The sequence below is a fragment of the Drosophila subpulchrella genome, unplaced genomic scaffold (genome assembly GCF_014743375.2).
Source record: "Drosophila subpulchrella strain 33 F10 #4 breed RU33 unplaced genomic scaffold, RU_Dsub_v1.1 Primary Assembly Seq57, whole genome shotgun sequence".
In the NCBI taxonomy this organism is placed as follows: Eukaryota; Metazoa; Arthropoda; class Insecta; order Diptera; family Drosophilidae; genus Drosophila; species Drosophila subpulchrella.
Window position 1 is genome coordinate 1,011,289 of NW_023665694.1, and position 19,984 is coordinate 1,031,272.

At 42.5% G+C, this 19,984-nt stretch overlaps 2 protein-coding genes across 3 annotated transcripts in view; both read left to right on the forward strand.

The window, feature by feature from the left end:
* LOC119562545 (nipped-B protein) overlaps positions 1–4,186 on the forward strand; it is a 265,532-nt gene extending 261,346 nt beyond the window's left edge. Inside the window, exon 23 of one of the 2 annotated variants that reach the window (XM_037875745.1) lies at positions 3,697–4,186. In XM_037875745.1, coding sequence (XP_037731673.1) covers positions 3,697–3,849 — 153 coding nt within the window. In that variant the 3' untranslated portion in view covers positions 3,850–4,186. The remainder of the gene's footprint in view (positions 1–3,696) is intronic. The other variant, XM_037875741.1, reaches the window with a different exon arrangement.
* A 1,029-nt stretch (positions 4,187–5,215) lies between these two features.
* LOC119562544 (nipped-B protein-like) lies at positions 5,216–10,176 on the forward strand. Its single transcript, XM_037875739.1, has 2 exons — positions 5,216–5,430; positions 9,687–10,176. The coding sequence occupies exons 1-2, from the start codon at positions 5,419–5,421 to the stop codon at positions 9,837–9,839; spliced, it is 165 nt and encodes a 54-aa protein (XP_037731667.1). The 5' UTR covers positions 5,216–5,418; the 3' UTR covers positions 9,840–10,176.
* The last annotated feature ends 9,808 nt before the right edge of the window (positions 10,177–19,984 follow it).

Genomic DNA, 19,984 nt, shown 5'->3' on the forward strand with positions numbered 1-19,984 from the left:
GCAATTTAGCAACCAAATCGTTCAACAGAGAAAAGTCATTAAGGTATTCTTGTAGTCCTACTGACATCATTGTGGCACAATAATTCTGGACTGCCAGTGCCAGACGAATCACAGATTCCAAATTGTTGGGTTTGATGGGCGGCTCTTCCTTAAGCTTCCGTTGCAAGCTAGCGTGCACTATTTCTGAACGCCCATACAACATCCTTAGCGTTCCGATAGCATAAGGTACCATAGCTGGGATCATGAGCTTTCCCCGGACAGCTTCTAGCGCGGATCCTTTTAGGCACTTCTGGAGTCTGATCAGATTTTCTTCGTTGGAAAATCTACATCTCTCGGTAGCTTGTTCATAATTACTTATAAATAGAAGCCACTCTTCGGGCTTTCCGGTGAAAATCGGCAAGTCTCGTGATATGACCTGGCGCGATGCAACTTGGGCTGGCGTCAATGTGGGTCCCGAAGGTACTACGTGTAGGAGCTGTGTGCCGGCAAACTGTGGCATATGTCTTCCTGCTCCAACGTTACCAGCATTAAGACCAGCATTAAAAGCGGCGTTAGGCTGTGGTACAGAACCCAGCCCATTGGCTGGCGGAAAGAACCGTGGGGCCACGTTTTGATGTACAGATGTTGGTGCATTGTTTGGTGGCATGAATCCGACAGTGTTATATGGCGGTTTGCATTGCGCTGCGGTATATGTCGGCATAAACTGACCTGCATAGTTTTCCTGAAGATTCGCATAAGAACATGCGTTCGGTATAAATTCAGGCGCCGCCCTCCTTTCCGTATAAGGGGTGTGGCTCTCTGCGCGTTCATGTTGCACGTGTCCGCTTGTTGTGTGAACTGCTGCCCTGCCCAATTCTGCGAAGCGTCGTAGCCGGCGTGATTAGACATGATCGGTGTGCTCGCATTCTCAAGCGACACAAACTGGTTCGAGTGAATCACAGTTTGTCTAGATAAATTTTCGTCTTCAAAACCTCTGAATGGCCCAGTGAAGCTGCATCCTGCGTTTCCAACTGAACCTGCTCCCAATCCCGTGTGTGAATACTGATCACCAGATCCTCGTCCTCTTGCATCATCCATTTCGCACTTGTGACGTCACTCCATGTACTACTACACAACTCATGTGCGATTCACCAGCCAAAGTCGTCGAAACTTGCGAATTTGGCACTCTATGACCACTATCGTGTATACTCCGTCCTCACTCTCTTACACCCTTGGTAAAAGAATGCTTTCCCGAAAGCACGTGCTCCCTTGGCACCGAGTTTTCCAGATGGCAAAGTATTTCAGATTGTTGGGACACCCACGGTCCCAGAGGGTTTCCACTTATTTCAAGCTCTGGTTCACAGCATACAGATAGCTGAAATCTTTATTTAAATTCAAAATGAGTTCACAATTAATCAAATTATTAACATTTTTCCTTACACTTGTGGTTTGCCGCTCTTAAACTTCTCAAAGCATCACACTCTTCTTCTTACATTCCTAAGTTTTCCAATACTAACAATATAGAGATGACACTGGCTAGCAGTGTTGAACAACTTAACATTTTTTTAAACTAACAGACTTTGAATTCAAATAAATCGACTTTTGAAATTGGACAGTTAGCGCGCGGTTAATCCTTCTTATTAGCCTCGCAACACACACTTTCTATAGACTATGTTTTTTTTATCATGCTACGGTAACAAAAAATTTTTTTTATAGAAAAATAAATACCTTATATTTTCATTTCAGTTAACACACACTTAATAAAAATCAATTCAGAATAATACCCGTACTTGTATATTTAGCTAATCAAATTGTAATAAATGTAAACATTTTATAAATATATTATGTGAAAGCGCTGTTGTTACTTAATCCAAAGCTGCTGAAACTAAATCGTTTTCTTTACTAGTAGGTCATGCAAATAAAAAAACTTATTTATTTAAAAGGACTTAAGAATTACTTATTTAAAATTTTAAAGATTTTAGAAAAAACAAGGAAGAACGCTATAGACGAGTATCTCGACTATCAGATACCCGTTACTCAGCTAAAGGGACCAAAGGGAAATGGAGATATGCTAGCAGCAAAGCGAGATTGAAATGCGCCACCTATCGGCGGTAGACCGATTTAAGCGTTATGGGCGTTATAGTGGGCGTGGCAAATTTTTTTTTGGGTCAATCGATAGGTATTGACGAGACCAATACAGTTCGGTTAAAATTTTGTATCTAGCATGAAAATTGTGGGCGCCACAGGCTTGGGCGGCTTGTGGGCGTTCGAGTGGGCGTGGCATATTTGCGTAACAAACTTGCGCTGCGCACAAGGCTACGAAATCTAAATCTGAGATCCCAATTCTCTATCCTTGGTAGTTTCCGAGATACCCACGTTCATATTTACGATTTTTTGAAGTTTGTGGGCGGCTTGTGGGCGTAAATCAATCGTAATACCAATCATTTTTATCAATCGATAGGTATTGATGAGAACAATACATTTCAGTTAAAATTTTTATTCTAGCATCAAAACTGTAGGAACCACAGTTTTGGGCGGTTTGTGGGCGTTAGAGTGGGCGTGGTACTCTACTGAAACAAACTTGCGCTGCGTAAGAAGCTCAGGAATCTGCACGCCAAATCTCAATAGCCTAGCTCTCGTAGTTTCCGAGATCTCAGCGTTCATCCGGACAGACAGACAGACGGACAGACGGACAGACGGACATGGCTAGATCGACTCGGCTAGTGATCCTGATCAAGAATATATATACTTTACTTTCCGACGAATCTAGTATACCCTTTTGCTCTACGAGTAACGGGTATAAAAATGTCATCGTGTCTCAAGTTATGATTTTTGCAATTTGGACGTCGTGCTTTCGTTGAGCGCGCATAGTGACCACACATTGGCAAGAAAGTAAATAAGTGCAAAGTAAGTTTTGGTGGCGAAAAGACGCTTAGCGCGATGTAAAGTCGCGCTTTGTTTTATTTTGTGTAGTTGACATTGCACTTAAAATTAATAATTAAAAAACAAATCAAAGAGAATCTTATATTAAGTATGAGACAAAACAATAATCGGGGCCAGGGTCAACGCGTTCTAGACAAGCGTCGGCTCTCTTTACAGCGAAGCAACGCTTACTTTTCATATGTATTAACAAAAGACACTAACGCTGAATCGAATTCCTCCAAAAACGATCGAACGCGAGCATTAGCCCCAACCCCGTTAGCTGAACTCAAGCCAATAGTGAGCGACAGAGCGCGTTCCCTCTCCCCGTCGGTGCTATCTTCGACTAACGCATGGTAAGCGATAAATCCGCTTCCCCCTCGACACACCTTCCCACACATCAATTGCCTACGTGCTTGGCTACGGTTACTAGCACAGTAACCTCACTAGTCACTGCAACCGCAACAACAATAACAACTGCAGCTGTATTAGGCGTGCTCATGACACCATCGTTGCCGAGTCGACGATTTTCACGAGCGCAACACTGACCAGCGCACTGCCGGCAAAAACAAGTTCGGGGGGTTTGAAATAATAAACTTAAAGCCAAAAAATTGTAGCCTTAGTTTGTTCGTCTGTGCCTGTTTATTTTGATATTAAAAACATATTTTTTTAACAAATGAGTGGAGGGATTTACTGGACAATATGAAAACTTTTAAATTACCTTAGACTTTGAACAATTAATGTTCCTTATTTCTTTCTTAATCGTTCTTCAGTTATTAATTTATTTCGTTGTTTTAGGATGTGCTCGATGTACCAATTTCTCAAATTGTAAAGGCGCCCGTTTCACCTTCAAAGGCAAGTGTCCGGAAACAAAATCAAGTGCAAAGTAAAAAGAAACGGAGAAAAATGGAATCATCGGATGATGAAAACAGTGAGACGGAGAATGCATGAGATAAATATTATAAATTGGCTTACTTAAAAATGTCTTATCTAAACTCCAATAATATTACATGTCCTTTGTTTATAAGAAAAAATTAATATGTTAGTCTGTAATTACTTCAGTTAAGCTATTTTCCGTTATATTAAGGAATCGCGGAAACTCACTTTCTATAGACTTTGTTTTTTTTATCATGGTACGGTAACAAAACATTTTTTTATAGAAAAATAAATACCTTATATTTTCATTTAAATTAACACACACTTAATAAAAATCGATTCAGAATAATACCCGTACTTGTATATTTAGCTAATCAAATTGTAATAAATGTAAACATTTGTTGTTACTTAATCCAAAGCTGCTGAAACTAAATCGTTTTCTTTACTAGTAGGTCATGCAAATAAAAAAAACTTATATATTTAAAAGGACTTAAGAATTACTTATTTGAAATTTTAAAGATTTTAGAAAAGAAATGTCATCGTGTCTCAAGTTATGATTTTTGCAATTTGGACGTCGTCGAGAGTAACGTGCTTTCGTTGAGCGCGCATAGTGACCTTACATTGGCAAGAAAGTAAATAAGTGCAAAGTAAGTTTTGGTGGCGAAAAGACGCTTAGCGCGATGTAAAGTCGCGCTTTGTTTTATTTAGTGTAATTGACATTGCACTTAAAATTAATAATTAAAAAACAAATGAAAGAGAATCTTATATTAAGTATGAGCCAAAACAATACTCGGGGCCAGGGTCAACGCGTGCTAGACAAGCGTCGGCTCTCTTTACAGCGAAGCAACGCTTACTTTTCATATGTAAAAGACACTAACGCTGAATCGAATTCCTCCAAAAACAATCGAACGCGAGCATTAGCCCCAACCCCGTTCGCTGAACTCAAGCCAATAGTGAGCGACAGATCGCGTTCCCTCTCCCCGTCTGTGCTATCTACGACTAGTAACCGTAGCCAAGCACGTAGGCAATTGATGTGTGGGAAGGTGTGTCGAGGGGGAAGCGGATTTATCGCTTACCATGCGTTAGCGATAAATCCGCTTCCCCCTCGACACACCTTCCCACACATCAATTGCCTACGTGCTTGGCTACGGTTACTAGCACAGTAACATCACTAGTCACTGCAACCGCAACAACAACAACAACTGCAGCTGTATTAGGCGTGCTCATGACACCATCGTTGCCGAGTCGACGATTTTCACGAGCGCAACACTGACCAGCGCACTGCCGGCAAAAACAAGTTCGGGGGGTTTGAAATAATAAACTTAAAGCCAAAAAATTGTAGCCTTAGTTTGTTCGTCTGTGCCTGTTTATTTTGAAATTAAAAACATTTTTTTTAAACAAATGAGTGGAGGGATTTACTGGACATTATGAAAACTTTTAAATTACCTTAGACTTTGAACAATTAATGTTCCTTATTTCTTTCTTACTCGTTCTTCAGTTATTAATTCATCTCGTTGTTTTAGGATGTGCTCGATGTACCAATTTCTCAAATTGTAAAGGCGCCCGTTACACCTTCAAAGGCAGGTGTCCGGAAACAAAATCAAGTGCAAAGTAAAAAGAAACGGAGAAAAATGGAATCATCGGATGATGAAAACAGTAAGGCGGAGAATGCATGAGATAAATATTATAAATTAGCTTACTTAGAAATGTCTTATCTAAACTCCAATAATATTACATGTACTTTAAAAAACATGTTAAATATTTTTACTGGAAGCATGAGCTTATTGTTTATAAAAAAAAATTAATATGTTAGTCTGTAATTACTTCAGTTAAGCTTTTTCCGATATATTGAGGAATCGCGGAAACACACTGTTGGGACACCCACGGTGCCAGAGGGTTTCCACTTATTTCAAGCTCTGGTTCACAGCATACAGATAGCTGAAATCTTTTTTTAAGCTAACAGACTTTGAATTCAAATAAATCGACTTTTGAAATTGGACAGTTAGCGCGCGGTTAATCCTTCTTATTAGCCTCGCAACATTCCCCACCTCGTGATTCTTCTGCGTGACTACGCTGAGTATCACCAATCCTTATAATGTCCAATTTAGCCAGTTTAACTGCCGGGCGAGTAACGAGTCCTCCCGGTGTACGCACAACACCGCTACGAACTTGTCCATCCTTCGCCAGATGAACATCCACGACGATCCCTTTAGGCCAGGAGTTTCGCTTGCTTGTTTCATCAACGATAAGAAGCACGTCATTCACTGAAATTGGAGCTGGGTTCGGCTGAAACCATTTTGTACGCCTCGTCAGGGTGGGTAGATACTCTCGAATCCATCTTCTCCAGAAACGGTCTGCTAGTTGTCCAGCGATGCGGAAATGTTTGGCCAAGCCTAAACCATTGGATTCCATCGCACCGCGTTCCCGTAGACCACTGGAGTTACCAACCAAGAAGTGGTTTGGTGTAAGGGCTTCCGAATTTTCCGATTCCAACGGAATATAGGTCAACGGTCTTGAGTTTAAAGTGCATTCGACATCGGCCAACGCAGCGCGCAATACTTCCTCGCGCAGTCCGACGTTCGACAAAATTTCCGTCAGGATTGACTTTGTAGAACGCACCATACGCTCCCAACTGCCGCCCATATGAGGCGATCCCGGAGGAATAAAGGTAAACGACATCTCCGGATACTTGCTTTCCACTGTTGACGTTGACATACGTTCGATCTCTTGCGCGAGTACTCTGCTGGCTCCCCGAACATTGGTTCCGTTATCAGATAGCAACTTAAGAGGCACACCTCTGCGAGCAGTAAATAGTTTTAGAGCCAATAAAAATGAATCCGTTGAAAGAGATGGCACCAATTCTAAATTAACAGCGCGAACTGTTAGACAAGTAAACAAAACTCCCCATCTCTTCTCGCGACGCCTTCCTACAGCAACTTCAATCGGTCCAAAGTAGTCTACTCCAGTAAACGTAAATGGCAGTGTATGTGGCGATAGACGTTCCTTTGGTAAAGTTCCCATCATCGGTGGAATGGGTTGCGCTCGCCTGATGCAGCACACAGGACAATTATTGATGATTTCCTTTACAAGGGCTCGCAGGCCCGGTATCCAATACTTTTGTCGTATTTCGTTGACAACTATTTCTGCATGCAGATGGTGGTACTTCCGGTGGTGATACTCTACTATAAGGTATGCAATCCTATGGTGACGCGAAAGTATAACAGGAAGCTTAACGCTGACTTCAACATTTTCGATAGCATCGATTCGACCGTGCATGCGAAGCACTCCGACTGGGTCCAAGTACGGCGAGCATTTATATATTGTGCTTTTCCGGTTTGTCAGGCAAGGATTTTCCTTTAGGCATCGAATTTCATCAAAAAACTCTTGTTCTTGACATGTTCGTATGAAAATTGTGTCCATTTTAACATCGCGCTTAAGCAAAAGCAATCTCTCCAGCTCAGGTCCGTGCGGCTTCACGGAAAGAAGGCGTAGAAAATCTAAAACTTTCTTTTGCGCAGCGCGCAGACGCTCCAGTTTGCTGAAACGTAGTGGATCCGGCATAACACATGCTAAAGGCGAGATTTGTTTCTTAATTTCCTCCTTGTGGTACAGTACTTGAGATACTCTGGTTTTAGACACTTCATTTCCGAGTGGCCACTTCGACTCATCCTGCAAAAGATAATTCGGTCCGGAAAACCATCGTATTGAACTATTTACCTCAACACCTTTTGTCCATATAGTCCCATCATCCGCTACATTTAGTTCCGAGGATACCCAGCGCCATTCATCAACTTCGGAGCCTTCAAGAATTTCTCCAACTCGTAAAGCTACGAATTGCGGGTACTTACGAGCGTCGGATTTTATCCAGAACAGAAAATCTTGAGCATCGGTCCAGAACACACGTTTTTCAATTTCGATTGATAGCTCAGACTCCAAACACTTGGCCAGGCGCAATCCCAAAACCGCTGCCATTAATTCCATTCGTGGTACTGATATGGGTTTCAAAGGTGCTACTCATGTTTTCGATGCTAGCAAGGAGCATCGGATTTCGTCTCCAAGATCAACTCGCAAATATGCTACCGCAGCGTAGGCATCCAAACTAGCATCAACAAACATATGCAGTTGCAGGCTCTTAGCATTACTCGAGCATGACATGTAGCGAGGGATACGCAGATCGCTCAGTTTTGGCAGTAAGGCTTGACTATCAGATCGACTATCAGATACCCGTTACTCAGCTAAAGGGACCAAAGGGAAATGGAGATATGCTAGCAGCAAAGCGAGATTGAAATGCGCCACCTATCGGCGGTAGACCGATTTAAGCGTTATGGGCGTTATAGTGGGCGTGGCAAATTTTTTTTTGGGTCAATCGATAGGTATTGACGAGACCAATACAGTTCGGTTAAAATTTTCTATCTAGCATGAAAATTGTGGGCGCCACAGGCTTGGGCGGCTTGTGGGCGTTCGAGTGGGCGTGGCATATTTGCGTAACAAACTTGCGCTGCGCACAAGGCTACGAAATCTAAATCTGAGATCCCAATTCTCTATCCTTGGTAGTTTCCGAGATACCCACGTTCATATTTACGATTTTTTGAAGTTTGTGGGCGGCTTGTGGGCGTAAAAGTGGGCTTGGCAAACTTTTTTTTTATCAATCGATAGGTATTGATGAGAACAATACATTTCAGTTAAAATTTTTATTCTAGCATCAAAACTGTAGGAACCACAGTTTTGGGCGGTTTGTGGGCGTTAGAGTGGGCGTGGTACTCTACTGAAACAAACTTGCGCTGCGTAAGAAGCTCAGGAATCTGCACGCCAAATCTCAATAGCCTAGCTCTCGTAGTTTCCGAGATCTCAGCGTTCATCCGGACAGACAGACAGACGGACAGACGGACAGACGGACATGGCTAGATCGACTCGGCTAGTGATCCTGATCAAGAATATATATACTTCACTTTCCGACGAATCTAGTATATCCTTTTGCTCTACGAGTAACGGGTATAAAAATGTCATCGTGTCTCAAGTTATGATTTTTGCAATTTGGACGTCGTGCTTTCGTTGAGCGCGCATAGTGACCACACATTGGCAAGAAAGTAAATAAGTGCAAAGTAAGTTTTGGTGGCGAAAAGACGCTTAGCGCGATGTAAAGTCGCGCTTTGTTTTATTTTGTGTAGTTGACATTGCACTTAAAATTAATAATTAAAAAACAAATCAAAGAGAATCTTATATTAAGTATGAGACAAAACAATAATCGGGGCCAGGGTCAACGCGTTCTAGACAAGCGTCTGCTCTCTTTACAGCGAAGCAACGCTTACTTTTCATATGTATTAACAAAAGACACTAACGCTGAATCGAATTCCTCCAAAAACGATCGAACGCGAGCATTAGCCCCAACCCCGTTAGCTGAACTCAAGCCAATAGTGAGCGACAGAGCGCGTTCCCTCTCCCCGTCGGTGCTATCTTCGACTAACGCATGGTAAGCGATAAATCCGCTTCCCCCTCGACACACCTTCCCACACATCAATTGCCTACGTGCTTGGCTACGGTTACTAGCACAGTAACCTCACTAGTCACTGCAACCGCAACAACAACAACAACTGCAGCTGTATTAGGCGTGCTCATGACACCATCGTTGCCGAGTCGACGATTTTCACGAGCGCAACACTGACCAGCGCACTGCCGGCAAAAACAAGTTCGGGGGGTTTGAAATAATAAACTTAAAGCCAAAAAATTGTAGCCTTAGTTTGTTCGTCTGTGCCTGTTTATTTTGATATTAAAAACATATTTTTTTAACAAATGAGTGGAGGGATTTACTGGACAATATGAAAACTTTTAAATTACCTTAGACTTTGAACGATTAATGTTCCTTATTTCTTTCTTAATCGTTCTTCAGTTATTAATTTATTTCGTTGTTTTAGGATGTGCTCGATGTACCAATTTCTCAAATTGTAAAGGCGCCCGTTTCACCTTCAAAGGCAAGTGTCCGGAAACAAAATCAAGTGCAAAGTAAAAAGAAACGGAGAAAAATGGAATCATCGGATGATGAAAACAGTGAGACGGAGAATGCATGAGATAAATATTATAAATTGGCTTACTTAAAAATGTCTTATCTAAACTCCAATAATATTACATGTCCTTTGTTTATAAGAAAAAATTAATATGTTAGTCTGTAATTACTTCAGTTAAGCTTTTTTCCGTTATATTAAGGAATCGCGGAAACTCACTTTCTATAGACTTTGTTTTTTTTATCATGGTACGGTAACAAAACATTTTTTTATAGAAAAATAAATACCTTATATTTTCATTTAAATTAACACACACTTAATAAAAATCGATTCAGAATAATACCCGTACTTGTATATTTAGCTAATCAAATTGTAATAAATGTAAACATTTGTTGTTACTTAATCCAAAGCTGCTGAAACTAAATCGTTTTCTTTACTAGTAGGTCATGCAAATAAAAAAAACTTATATATTTAAAAGGACTTAAGAATTACTTATTTGAAATTTTAAAGATTTTAGAAAAGAAATGTCATCGTGTCTCAAGTTATGATTTTTGCAATTTGGACGTCGTCGAGAGTAACGTGCTTTCGTTGAGCGCGCATAGTGACCTTACATTGGCAAGAAAGTAAATAAGTGCAAAGTAAGTTTTGGTGGCGAAAAGACGCTTAGCGCGATGTAAAGTCGCGCTTTGTTTTATTTAGTGTAATTGACATTGCACTTAAAATTAATAATTAAAAAACAAATGAAAGAGAATCTTATATTAAGTATGAGTCAAAACAATAATCGGGGCCAGGGTCAACGCGTGCTAGACAAGCGTCGGCTCTCTTTACAGCGAAGCAACGCTTACTTTTCATATGTAAAAGACACTAACGCTGAATCGAATTCCTCCAAAAACAATCGAACGCGAGCATTAGCCCCAACCCCGTTCGCTGAACTCAAGCCAATAGTGAGCGACAGATCGCGTTCCCTCTCCCCGTCTGTGCTATCTACGACTAGTAACCGTAGCCAAGCACGTAGGCAATTGATGTGTGGGAAGGTGTGTCGAGGGGGAAGCGGATTTATCGCTAACGCATGGTAAGCGATAAGTCCGCTTCCCCCTCGACACACCTTCCCACACATCAATTGCCTACGTGCTTGGCTACGGTTACTAGCACAGTAACATCACTAGTCACTGCAACCGCAACAACAACAACAACTGCAGCTGTATTAGGCGTGCTCATGACACCATCGTTGCCGAGTCGACGATTTTCACGAGCGCAACACGGACCAGCGCACTGCCGGCAAAAACAAGTTCGGGGGGTTTGAAATAATAAACTTAAAGCCAAAAAATTGTAGCCTTAGTTTGTTCGTCTGTGCCTGTTTATTTTGAAATTAAAAACATTTTTTTTAACAAATGAGTGGAGGGATTTACTGGACATTATGAAAACTTTTAAATTACCTTAGACTTTGAACAATTAATGTTCCTTATTTCTTTCTTACTCGTTCTTCAGTTATTAATTCATCTCGTTGTTTTAGGATGTGCTCGATGTACCAATTTCTCAAATTGTAAAGGCGCCCGTTACACCTTCAAAGGCAGGTGTCCGGAAACAAAATCAAGTGCAAAGTAAAAAGAAACGGAGAAAAATGGAATCATCGGATGATGAAAACAGTGAGGCGGAGAATGCATGAGATAAATATTATAAATTAGCTTACTTAGAAATGTCTTATCTAAACTCCAATAATATTACATGTACTTTAAAAAACATGTTAAATATTTTTACTGGAAGCATGAGCTTATTGTTTATAAAAAAAAATTAATATGTTAGTCTGTAATTACTTCAGTTAAGCTTTTTCCGTTATATTGAGGAATCGCGGAAACACACTGTTGGGACACCCACGGTGCCAGAGGGTTTCCACTTATTTCAAGCTCTGGTTCACAGCATACAGATAGCTGAAATCTTTTTTTAAGCTTACAGACTTTGAATTCAAATAAATCGACTTTTGAAATTGGACAGTTAGCGCGCGGTTAATCCTTCTTATTAGCCTCGCAACATTCCCCACCTCGTGATTCTTCTGCGTGACTACGCTGAGTATCACCAATCCTTATAATGTCCAATTTAGCCAGTTTAACTGCCGGGCGAGTAACGAGTCCTCCCGGTGTACGCACAACACCGCTACGAACTTGTCCATCCTTCGCCAGATGAACATCCACGACGATCCCTTTAGGCCAGGAGTTTCGCTTGCTTGTTTCATCAACGATAAGAAGCACGTCATTCACTGAAATTGGAGCTGGGTTCGGCTGAAACCATTTTGTACGCCTCGTCAGGGTGGGTAGATACTCTCAAATCCATCTTCTCCAGAAACGGTCTGCTAGTTGTCCAGCGATGCGGAAATGTTTGGCCAAGCCTAAACCATTGGATTCCATCGCACCGCGTTCCCGTAGACCACTGGAGTTACCAACCAAGAAGTGGTTTGGTGTAAGGGCTTCCGAATTTTCCGATTCCAACGGAATATAGGTCAACGGTCTTGAGTTTAAAGTGCATTCGACATCGGCCAACGCAGCGCGCAATACTTCCTCGCGCAGTCCGACGTTCGACAAAATTTCCGTCAGGATTGACTTTGTAGAACGCACCATACGCTCCCAACTGCCGCCCATATGAGGCGATCCCGGAGGAATAAAGGTAAACGACATCTCCGGATACTTGCTTTCCACTGTTGACGTTGACATACGTTCGATCTCTTGCGCGAGTACTCTGCTGGCTCCCCGAACATTGGTTCCGTTATCAGATAGCAACTTAAGAGGCACACCTCTGCGAGCAGTAAATAGTTTTAGAGCCAATAAAAATGAATCCGTTGAAAGAGATGGCACCAATTCTAAATTAACAGCGCGAACTGTTAGACAAGTAAACAAAACTCCCCATCTCTTCTCGCGACGCCTTCCTACAGCAACTTCAATCGGTCCAAAGTAGTCTACTCCAGTAAACGTAAATGGCAGTGTATGTGGCGATAGACGTTCCTTTGGTAAAGTTCCCATCATCGGTGGAATGGGTTGCGCTCGCCTGATGCAGCACACAGGACAATTATTGATGATTTCCTTTACAAGGGCTCGCAGGCCCGGTATCCAATACTTTTGTCGTATTTCGTTGACAACTATTTCTGCATGCAGATGGTGGTACTTCCGGTGGTGATACTCTACTATAAGGTATGCAATCCTATGGTGACGCGAAAGTATAACAGGAAGCTTAACGCTGACTTCAACATTTTCGATAGCATCGATTCGACCGTGCATGCGAAGCACTCCGACTGGGTCCAAGTACGGCGAGCATTTATATATTGTGCTTTTCCGGTTTGTCAGGCAAGGATTTTCCTTTAGGCATCGAATTTCATCAAAAAACTCTTGTTCTTGACATGTTCGTATGAAAATTGTGTCCATTTTAACATCGCGCTTAAGCAAAAGCAATCTCTCCAGCTCAGGTCCGTGCGGCTTCACGGAAAGAAGGCGTAGAAAATCTAAAACTTTCTTTTGCGCAGCGCGCAGACGCTCCAGTTTGCTGAAACGTATTGGATCCGGCATAACACATGCTAAAGGCGAGATTTGTTTCTTAATTTCCTCCTTGTGGTACAGTACTTGAGATACTCTGGTTTTAGACACTTCATTTCCGAGTGGCCACTTCGACTCATCCTGCAAAAGATAATTCGGTCCGGAAAACCATCGTATTGAACTATTTACCTCAACACCTTTTGTCCATATAGTCCCATCATCCGCTACATTTAGTTCCGAGGATACCCAGCGCCATTCATCAACTTCGGAGCCTTCAAGAATTTCTCCAACTCGTAAAGCTACGAATTGCGGGTACTTACGAGCGTCGGATTTTATCCAGAACAGAAAATCTTGAGCATCGGTCCAGAACACACGTTTTTCAATTTCGATTGATAGCTCAGACTCCAAACACTTGGCCAGGCGCAATCCCAAAACCGCTGCCATTAATTCCATTCGTGGTACTGATATGGGTTTCAAAGGTGCTACTCATGTTTTCGATGCTAGCAAGGAGCATCGGATTTCGTCTCCAAGATCAACTCGCAAATATGCTACCGCAGCGTAGGCATCCAAACTAGCATCAACAAACATATGCAGTTGCAGGCTCTTAGCATTACTCGAGCATGACATGTAGCGAGGGATACGCAGATCGCTCAGTTTTGGCAGTAAGGCTTGCCATTTCATTCAGTCAATCTCATCCGGTTCCTTGATTGCGTCGTCCCAGCTCACACCAGACCTCCAAATATTTTGTAGAATAATTTTGGCACGCACGTTAAAAAATCCAAGAAGCCCGAGTGGATCGAAAATGGACATAACGATACTCAACACTCGGCGCTTCGTATGAGAGCCAGCTGACGCCCTTTGCAGCAACTCAGGCTTGATGACAAACGTTAGCATATCCGACTCGGGCAGCCACCACATTCCTAACACTTTCTCCTGCAGTTCATCGTGAGTTCCAAGATACTTAGGCGGTGCTTCATAAACGTCATTCAGAGAGCATACGACGCGCTTGGAGTTTGATAGCCAATTTCTCATTTCAAATCCACCCTTCGCGTGAATATCCTTAATATTATTCGCGAGTTTAACCATTTGCTCCTCTGTATCAACTGACTCAGGTCGTCAACGAAAGTGTTTCGGCAAATTGCTTTTACGGCTTCTGTATGACTTTCACCAAATCTCTCTGCATTGCGTCTCAATATAAAGTTGGCAAGTGACGGCGAGAATGCAGGGCCGAAAGTCATTACCTGCATTACGAATGTATCCGGTGGGCGATTAATTTCTCCATTACCCCATAAGAACTTCTGGGAATATTGGTCTTGGGCGCAAACTTTAATCTGATGAAACATTTCCCGTATATCGCCTGATCATAGAGTAATTATGTATAGAGGTGCCATTTGCTCTGCCCCTCTCTTCCGAAATTGAGGCTATGATGCCACCTAGGCGAAAAAAGCTTATTTCCCCTCTTTTTCAAAGTTTGATCGAACTTGTAATTCTTTCCCACCTCATTCTGCACCGCTCTTGCTCACTGTTTTGGTTTTGTAATTAATCGTAAACCCTATTGCTGTTGCTTCGCACCTAAGTCAGCTTCAAACTTTGCCTTGAATTGGCTCTTAGCAGAGGTTGGGCAGAGGTTCGGGCAGAGCAATTGGCGCCTCTATATAGATTCTTACTCTATGGCCTGATACCGCTATAGGTCGTTCTCTGAAGCGCAACAGCACTCCCATCAAGGACACCAACATGTCTGGTCCTTTTAAAATAGTGTCGTTTAGTGATATGCCGTCAACTTGCGCTGCCGCGTCCTAGACCAGACGTGTCGTCTTTTTGTTAGGGTTTGTTACCGTGAATATCGGAAGATACCAAGAACGTGGATTGTTTGACAACTCCCATTTTCCCAGTTTGCGAATGTATCCCTTTTCCTCGTAGTGCTGCATGGTATTATTCAAAAACGTTTTCCGCTTCGGATCTTTTAACATTTTCGCCTCAAGAAACTTGAGCCTTTTTAGAGCCATGGGGTACGAATCGGGCATATTGATTTCGTCGCACTTCCACAACAACCCCGTCTCCCAGCGACTTTCGTTGGAAATGTACTTTGTAGTTGCCTCCATTATCTTTAGCGCCTGTTCGTCCTTCTTAGATCTCAATGGTTTTATAGGAACACTCACGCCGAATGACTCCAGCGAGAAGAATGCCTTCATAGCTTCGTCAAGTTTCCGCGTACCGCAAACTGTTGTGCAGTGGCAGATATGGAATACATGAGGTGGTGTGTCATTTTCCGGTCCTTGGCGGCCGTACACAGCCCATCCTAATTTACATCGAACGGCAATAAGATCGTCATCTTCAGCTTGACGAACCTCCAGCGGCACACTGATCTTAATGTTGTCTAGTCCGATGATAATTTGAGCCCTCACATCTTTGTATGTTGAAATCGGAACCGTTCTCAAGTGCTCACGTTCTTTGAGTGTCTGATCTTCAATGCTTTGCAATGGAAGATCCAAGTTGCTTACAGTACGCACTCCTTTAAGTCCATGTCTTACTTCCGGACGACCCTCAGCGGAAACACTGACGCTAACGACTCTCGATTTTGACTCGCTCTGGGTCACGTCGCTAGTCCATTTAAGACAAAGCTGCTCTTCAGGACCGTCAAGCCCTAGCTCATCGGCTAACGATCGTTCCATTAGCGTGCAGGACGAACCTTCGTCGATTAGAGCATAAACGTCTATGCTACGGGAATTATTATGCAAAGTTACTGGTATATAACGGAAAAGAGCCTTTGTTGTTGATTTTTTATGGAAGAAAACCGTTGACTCACTGGACTCTGACTCGCCGGTTTTTCTAGGACTGTCCTCCTTGTCATGACGAATCTCGCTGTTAGTCTCAGTATTCGGATAATGCAATAGCACGTTGTGCAGTAACTTACATCCATCGAGGTGGCAAAGTTTCTTCACTCTGCAGTTGCGGACAATGTGCTCCCCAAAACAACAAAAACAAAGTCGTTTGGATTTAATAAATTCCACTCTCGACTTGATGGACATGGATAAGAATCCGTTGCAATTTGCCAGACCATGGTCGCAGCCACATTCTGGACAAGGATGATCTTCTGTGACGTGTGCCTTCGACTTGCCGTCGTCATTGCTTCCTAGCATGTCGTGCACTAGCAGGCGCTCCTTTGAATACCTTCCACCTTTATCTTTCTCTGTTGAGTGACATTCATAGGGTGCAACCATCGTTGCGCACATCGCTATTCCAAAGAGCCAGTTGTCAAAGGTGGTCAAATTGGCGGAACCAGCTGCTAAGCGATGTCTACCCCAATCCAGCTTAAGATCACTTGGAAATTTAGCAACCAAATCGTTCAACAGAGAAAAATCATTAAGGTATTCTTGTAGTCCTACTGACATCATTGTGGCACAATAATTCTGGACTGCCAGTGCCAGACAAATCACAGATTCCAAATTGTTGGGTTTGATGGGCGGCTCTTCTTTAAGCTTCCGTTGCAAGCTAGCGTGCACTATTTCTGAACGCCCATACAACATCCTTAGCGTTCCAATAGCATAAGGAACCATAGCTGGGATCATGAGCTTTCCCCGGACAGCTTCTAGCGCGGATCCTTTCAGGCACTTCTGGAGTCTGATCAGATTTTCTTCGTTGGTAAATCCACATCTCTCGGTAGATTGTTCATAATTACTTATAAATAGAAGCCACTCTTCGGGCTTTCCGGTGAAAATCGGCAAGTCTCGTGATATGACCTGCGCGATGCAACTTGGGCTGGCGTCAATGTGGGTCCCGAAGGTACTACGTGTAGGAGCTGTGTGCCGGCAAACTGTGGCATATGTCTTCCTGCTCCAACGTTACCAGCATTAAGACCAGCATTAAAAGCGGCGTTAGGCTGTGGTACAGAACCCAGCCCATTGGCTGGCGGAAAGAACCGTGCGGCCACGTTTTGATGTACAGATGTTGGTGCACTGTTTGGTGGCATGAATCCGACAGTGTTATATGGTGGTGCGCATTGCGCTGCGGTATATGTCGGTATAAACTGACCTGCATAGTTTTCCTGAAGATTCGCATAAGAACATGCGTTCGGTATAAATTCAGGCGCCGCCCTCCTTTCCGTATAAGGGGTGTGGCTCTCTGCGCGTTCATGTTGCACGTGTCCGCTTGTTGTGTGAACTGCTGCCCTGCCCAATTCTGCGAAGCGTCGTAGCCGGCGTGATTAGACATGATCGGTGTGCTCGCATTCTCAAGCGACACAAACTGGTTCGAGTGAATCACAGTTTGTCTAGATAAATTTTCGTCTTCAAAACCTCTGAATGGCCCAGTGAAGCTGCATCCTGCGTTTCCAACTGAACCTGCTCCCAATCCCGTGTGTGAATACTGATCACCAGATCCTCGTCCTCTTGCATCATCCATTTCGCACTTGTGACGTCACTCCTTGTACAAGTACTACTACACAACTCATGTGCGATTCACCAGCCAAAGTCGTCGAAACTTGCGAATTTGGCACTCTATGACCACTATCGTGTATACTCCGTCCTCACTCTCTTACACCCTTGGTAAAAGAATGCTTTCCCGAAAGCACGTGCACCCTTGGCACCGAGTTTTCCAGATGGCAAAGTATTTCAGACTGTTGGGACACCCACGGTCCCAGAGGGTTTCCACTTATTTCAAGCTCTGGTTCACAGCATACAGATAGCTGAAATCTTTATTTAAATTCAAAATGAGTTCACAATTAATCAAATTAATAACATTTTTCTTACACTTGTGGTTTGCCGCTCTTAAACTTCTCAAAGCATCACTTTCTTCTTCTTACATTCCTAAGTTTTCCAATACTAACAATATAGAGATGACACTGGCTAGCAGTGTTGAACAACTTAACATTTTTTTAAACTAACAGACTTTGAATTCAAATAAATCGACTTTTGAAATTGGACAGTTAGCGCGCGGTTAATTCTTCTTATTAGCCTCGCAACACACACTTTCTATAGACTATGTTTTTTTTATCATGCTACGGTAACAAAACATTTTTTTTATAGAAAAATAAATACCTTATATTTTCATTTCAGTTAACACACACTTAATAAAAATCGATTCAGAATAATACCCGTACTTGTATATTTAGCTAATCAAATTGTAATAAATGTAAACATTTTATAAATATATTATGTGAAAGCGCTGTTGTTACTTAATCCAAAGCTGCTGAAACTAAATCGTTTTCTTTACTAGTAGGTCATGCAAATAAAAAAACTTATTTATTTAAAAGGACTTAAGAATTACTTATTTAAAATTTTAAAGATTTTAGAAAAAACAAGGAAGAACGCTATAGACGAGTATCTCGACTATCAGATACCCGTTACTCAGCTAAAGGGACCAAAGGGAAATGGAGATATGCTAGCAGCAAAGCGAGATTGAAATGCGCCACCTATCGGCGGTAGACCGATTTAAGCGTTATGGGCGTTATAGTGGGCGTGGCAAATTTTTTTTTGGGTCAATCGATAGGTATTGACGAGACCAATACAGTTCGGTTAAAATTTTGTATCTAGCATGAAAATTGTGGGCGCCACAGGCTTGGGCGGCTTGTGGGCGTTCGAGTGGGCGTGGCATATTTGCGTAACAAACTTGCGCTGCGCACAAGGCTACGAAATCTAAATCTGAGATCCCAATTCTCTATCCTTGGTAGTTTCCGAGATACCCACGTTCATATTTACGATTTTTTGAAGTTTGTGGGCGGCTTGTGGGCGTAAAAGTGGGCTAGGCAAACTTTTTTTTTATCAATCGATAGGTATTGATGAGAACAATACATTTCAGTTAAAATTTTTATTCTAGCATCAAAACTGTAGGAGCCACAGTTTTGGGCGGTTTGTGGGCGTTAGAGTGGGCGTGGTACTCTACTGAAACAAACTTGCCCTGCGTAAGAAGCTCAGGAATCTGCACGCCAAATCTCAATAGCCTAGCTCTCGTAGTTTCCGAGATCTCAGCGTTCATCCGGACAGACAGACAGACGGACAGACGGACAGACGGACATGGCTAGATCGACTGGGCTAGTGATACTGATCAAGAATATATATACTTTACTTTCCGACGAATCTAGTATACCCTTTTACTCTACGAGTAACGGGTATAAAAATGTCATCGTGTCTCAAGTTATAATTTTTGCAATTTGGACGTCGTGCTTTCCTTGAGCGCGCATAGTGACCACACATTGGCAAGAAAGTAAATAAGTGCAAAGTAAGTTTTGGTGGCGAAAAGACGCTTAGCGCGATGTAAAGTCGCGCTTTGTTTTATTTTGTGTAGTTGACATTGCACTTAAAATTAATAATTAAAAAACAAATCAAAGAGAATCTTATATTAAGTATGAGTCAAAACAATAATCGGGGCCAGGGTCAACGCGTGCTAGACAAGCGTCGGCTCTCTTTACAGCGAAGCAACGCTTACTTTTCATATGTATTAACAAAAGACACTAACGCTGAATCGAATTCCTCCAAAAACGATCGAACGCGAGCATTAGCCCCAACCCCGTTAGCTGAACTCAAGCCAATAGTGAGCGACAGATCGCGTTCCCTCTCCCCGTCGGTGCTATCTACGACTAACGCATGGTAAGCGATAAATCCGCTTCCCCCTCGACACACCTTCCCACACATCAATTGCTTACGTGCTTGGCTACGGTTACTAGCACAGTAACATCACTAGTCACTGCAACCGCAA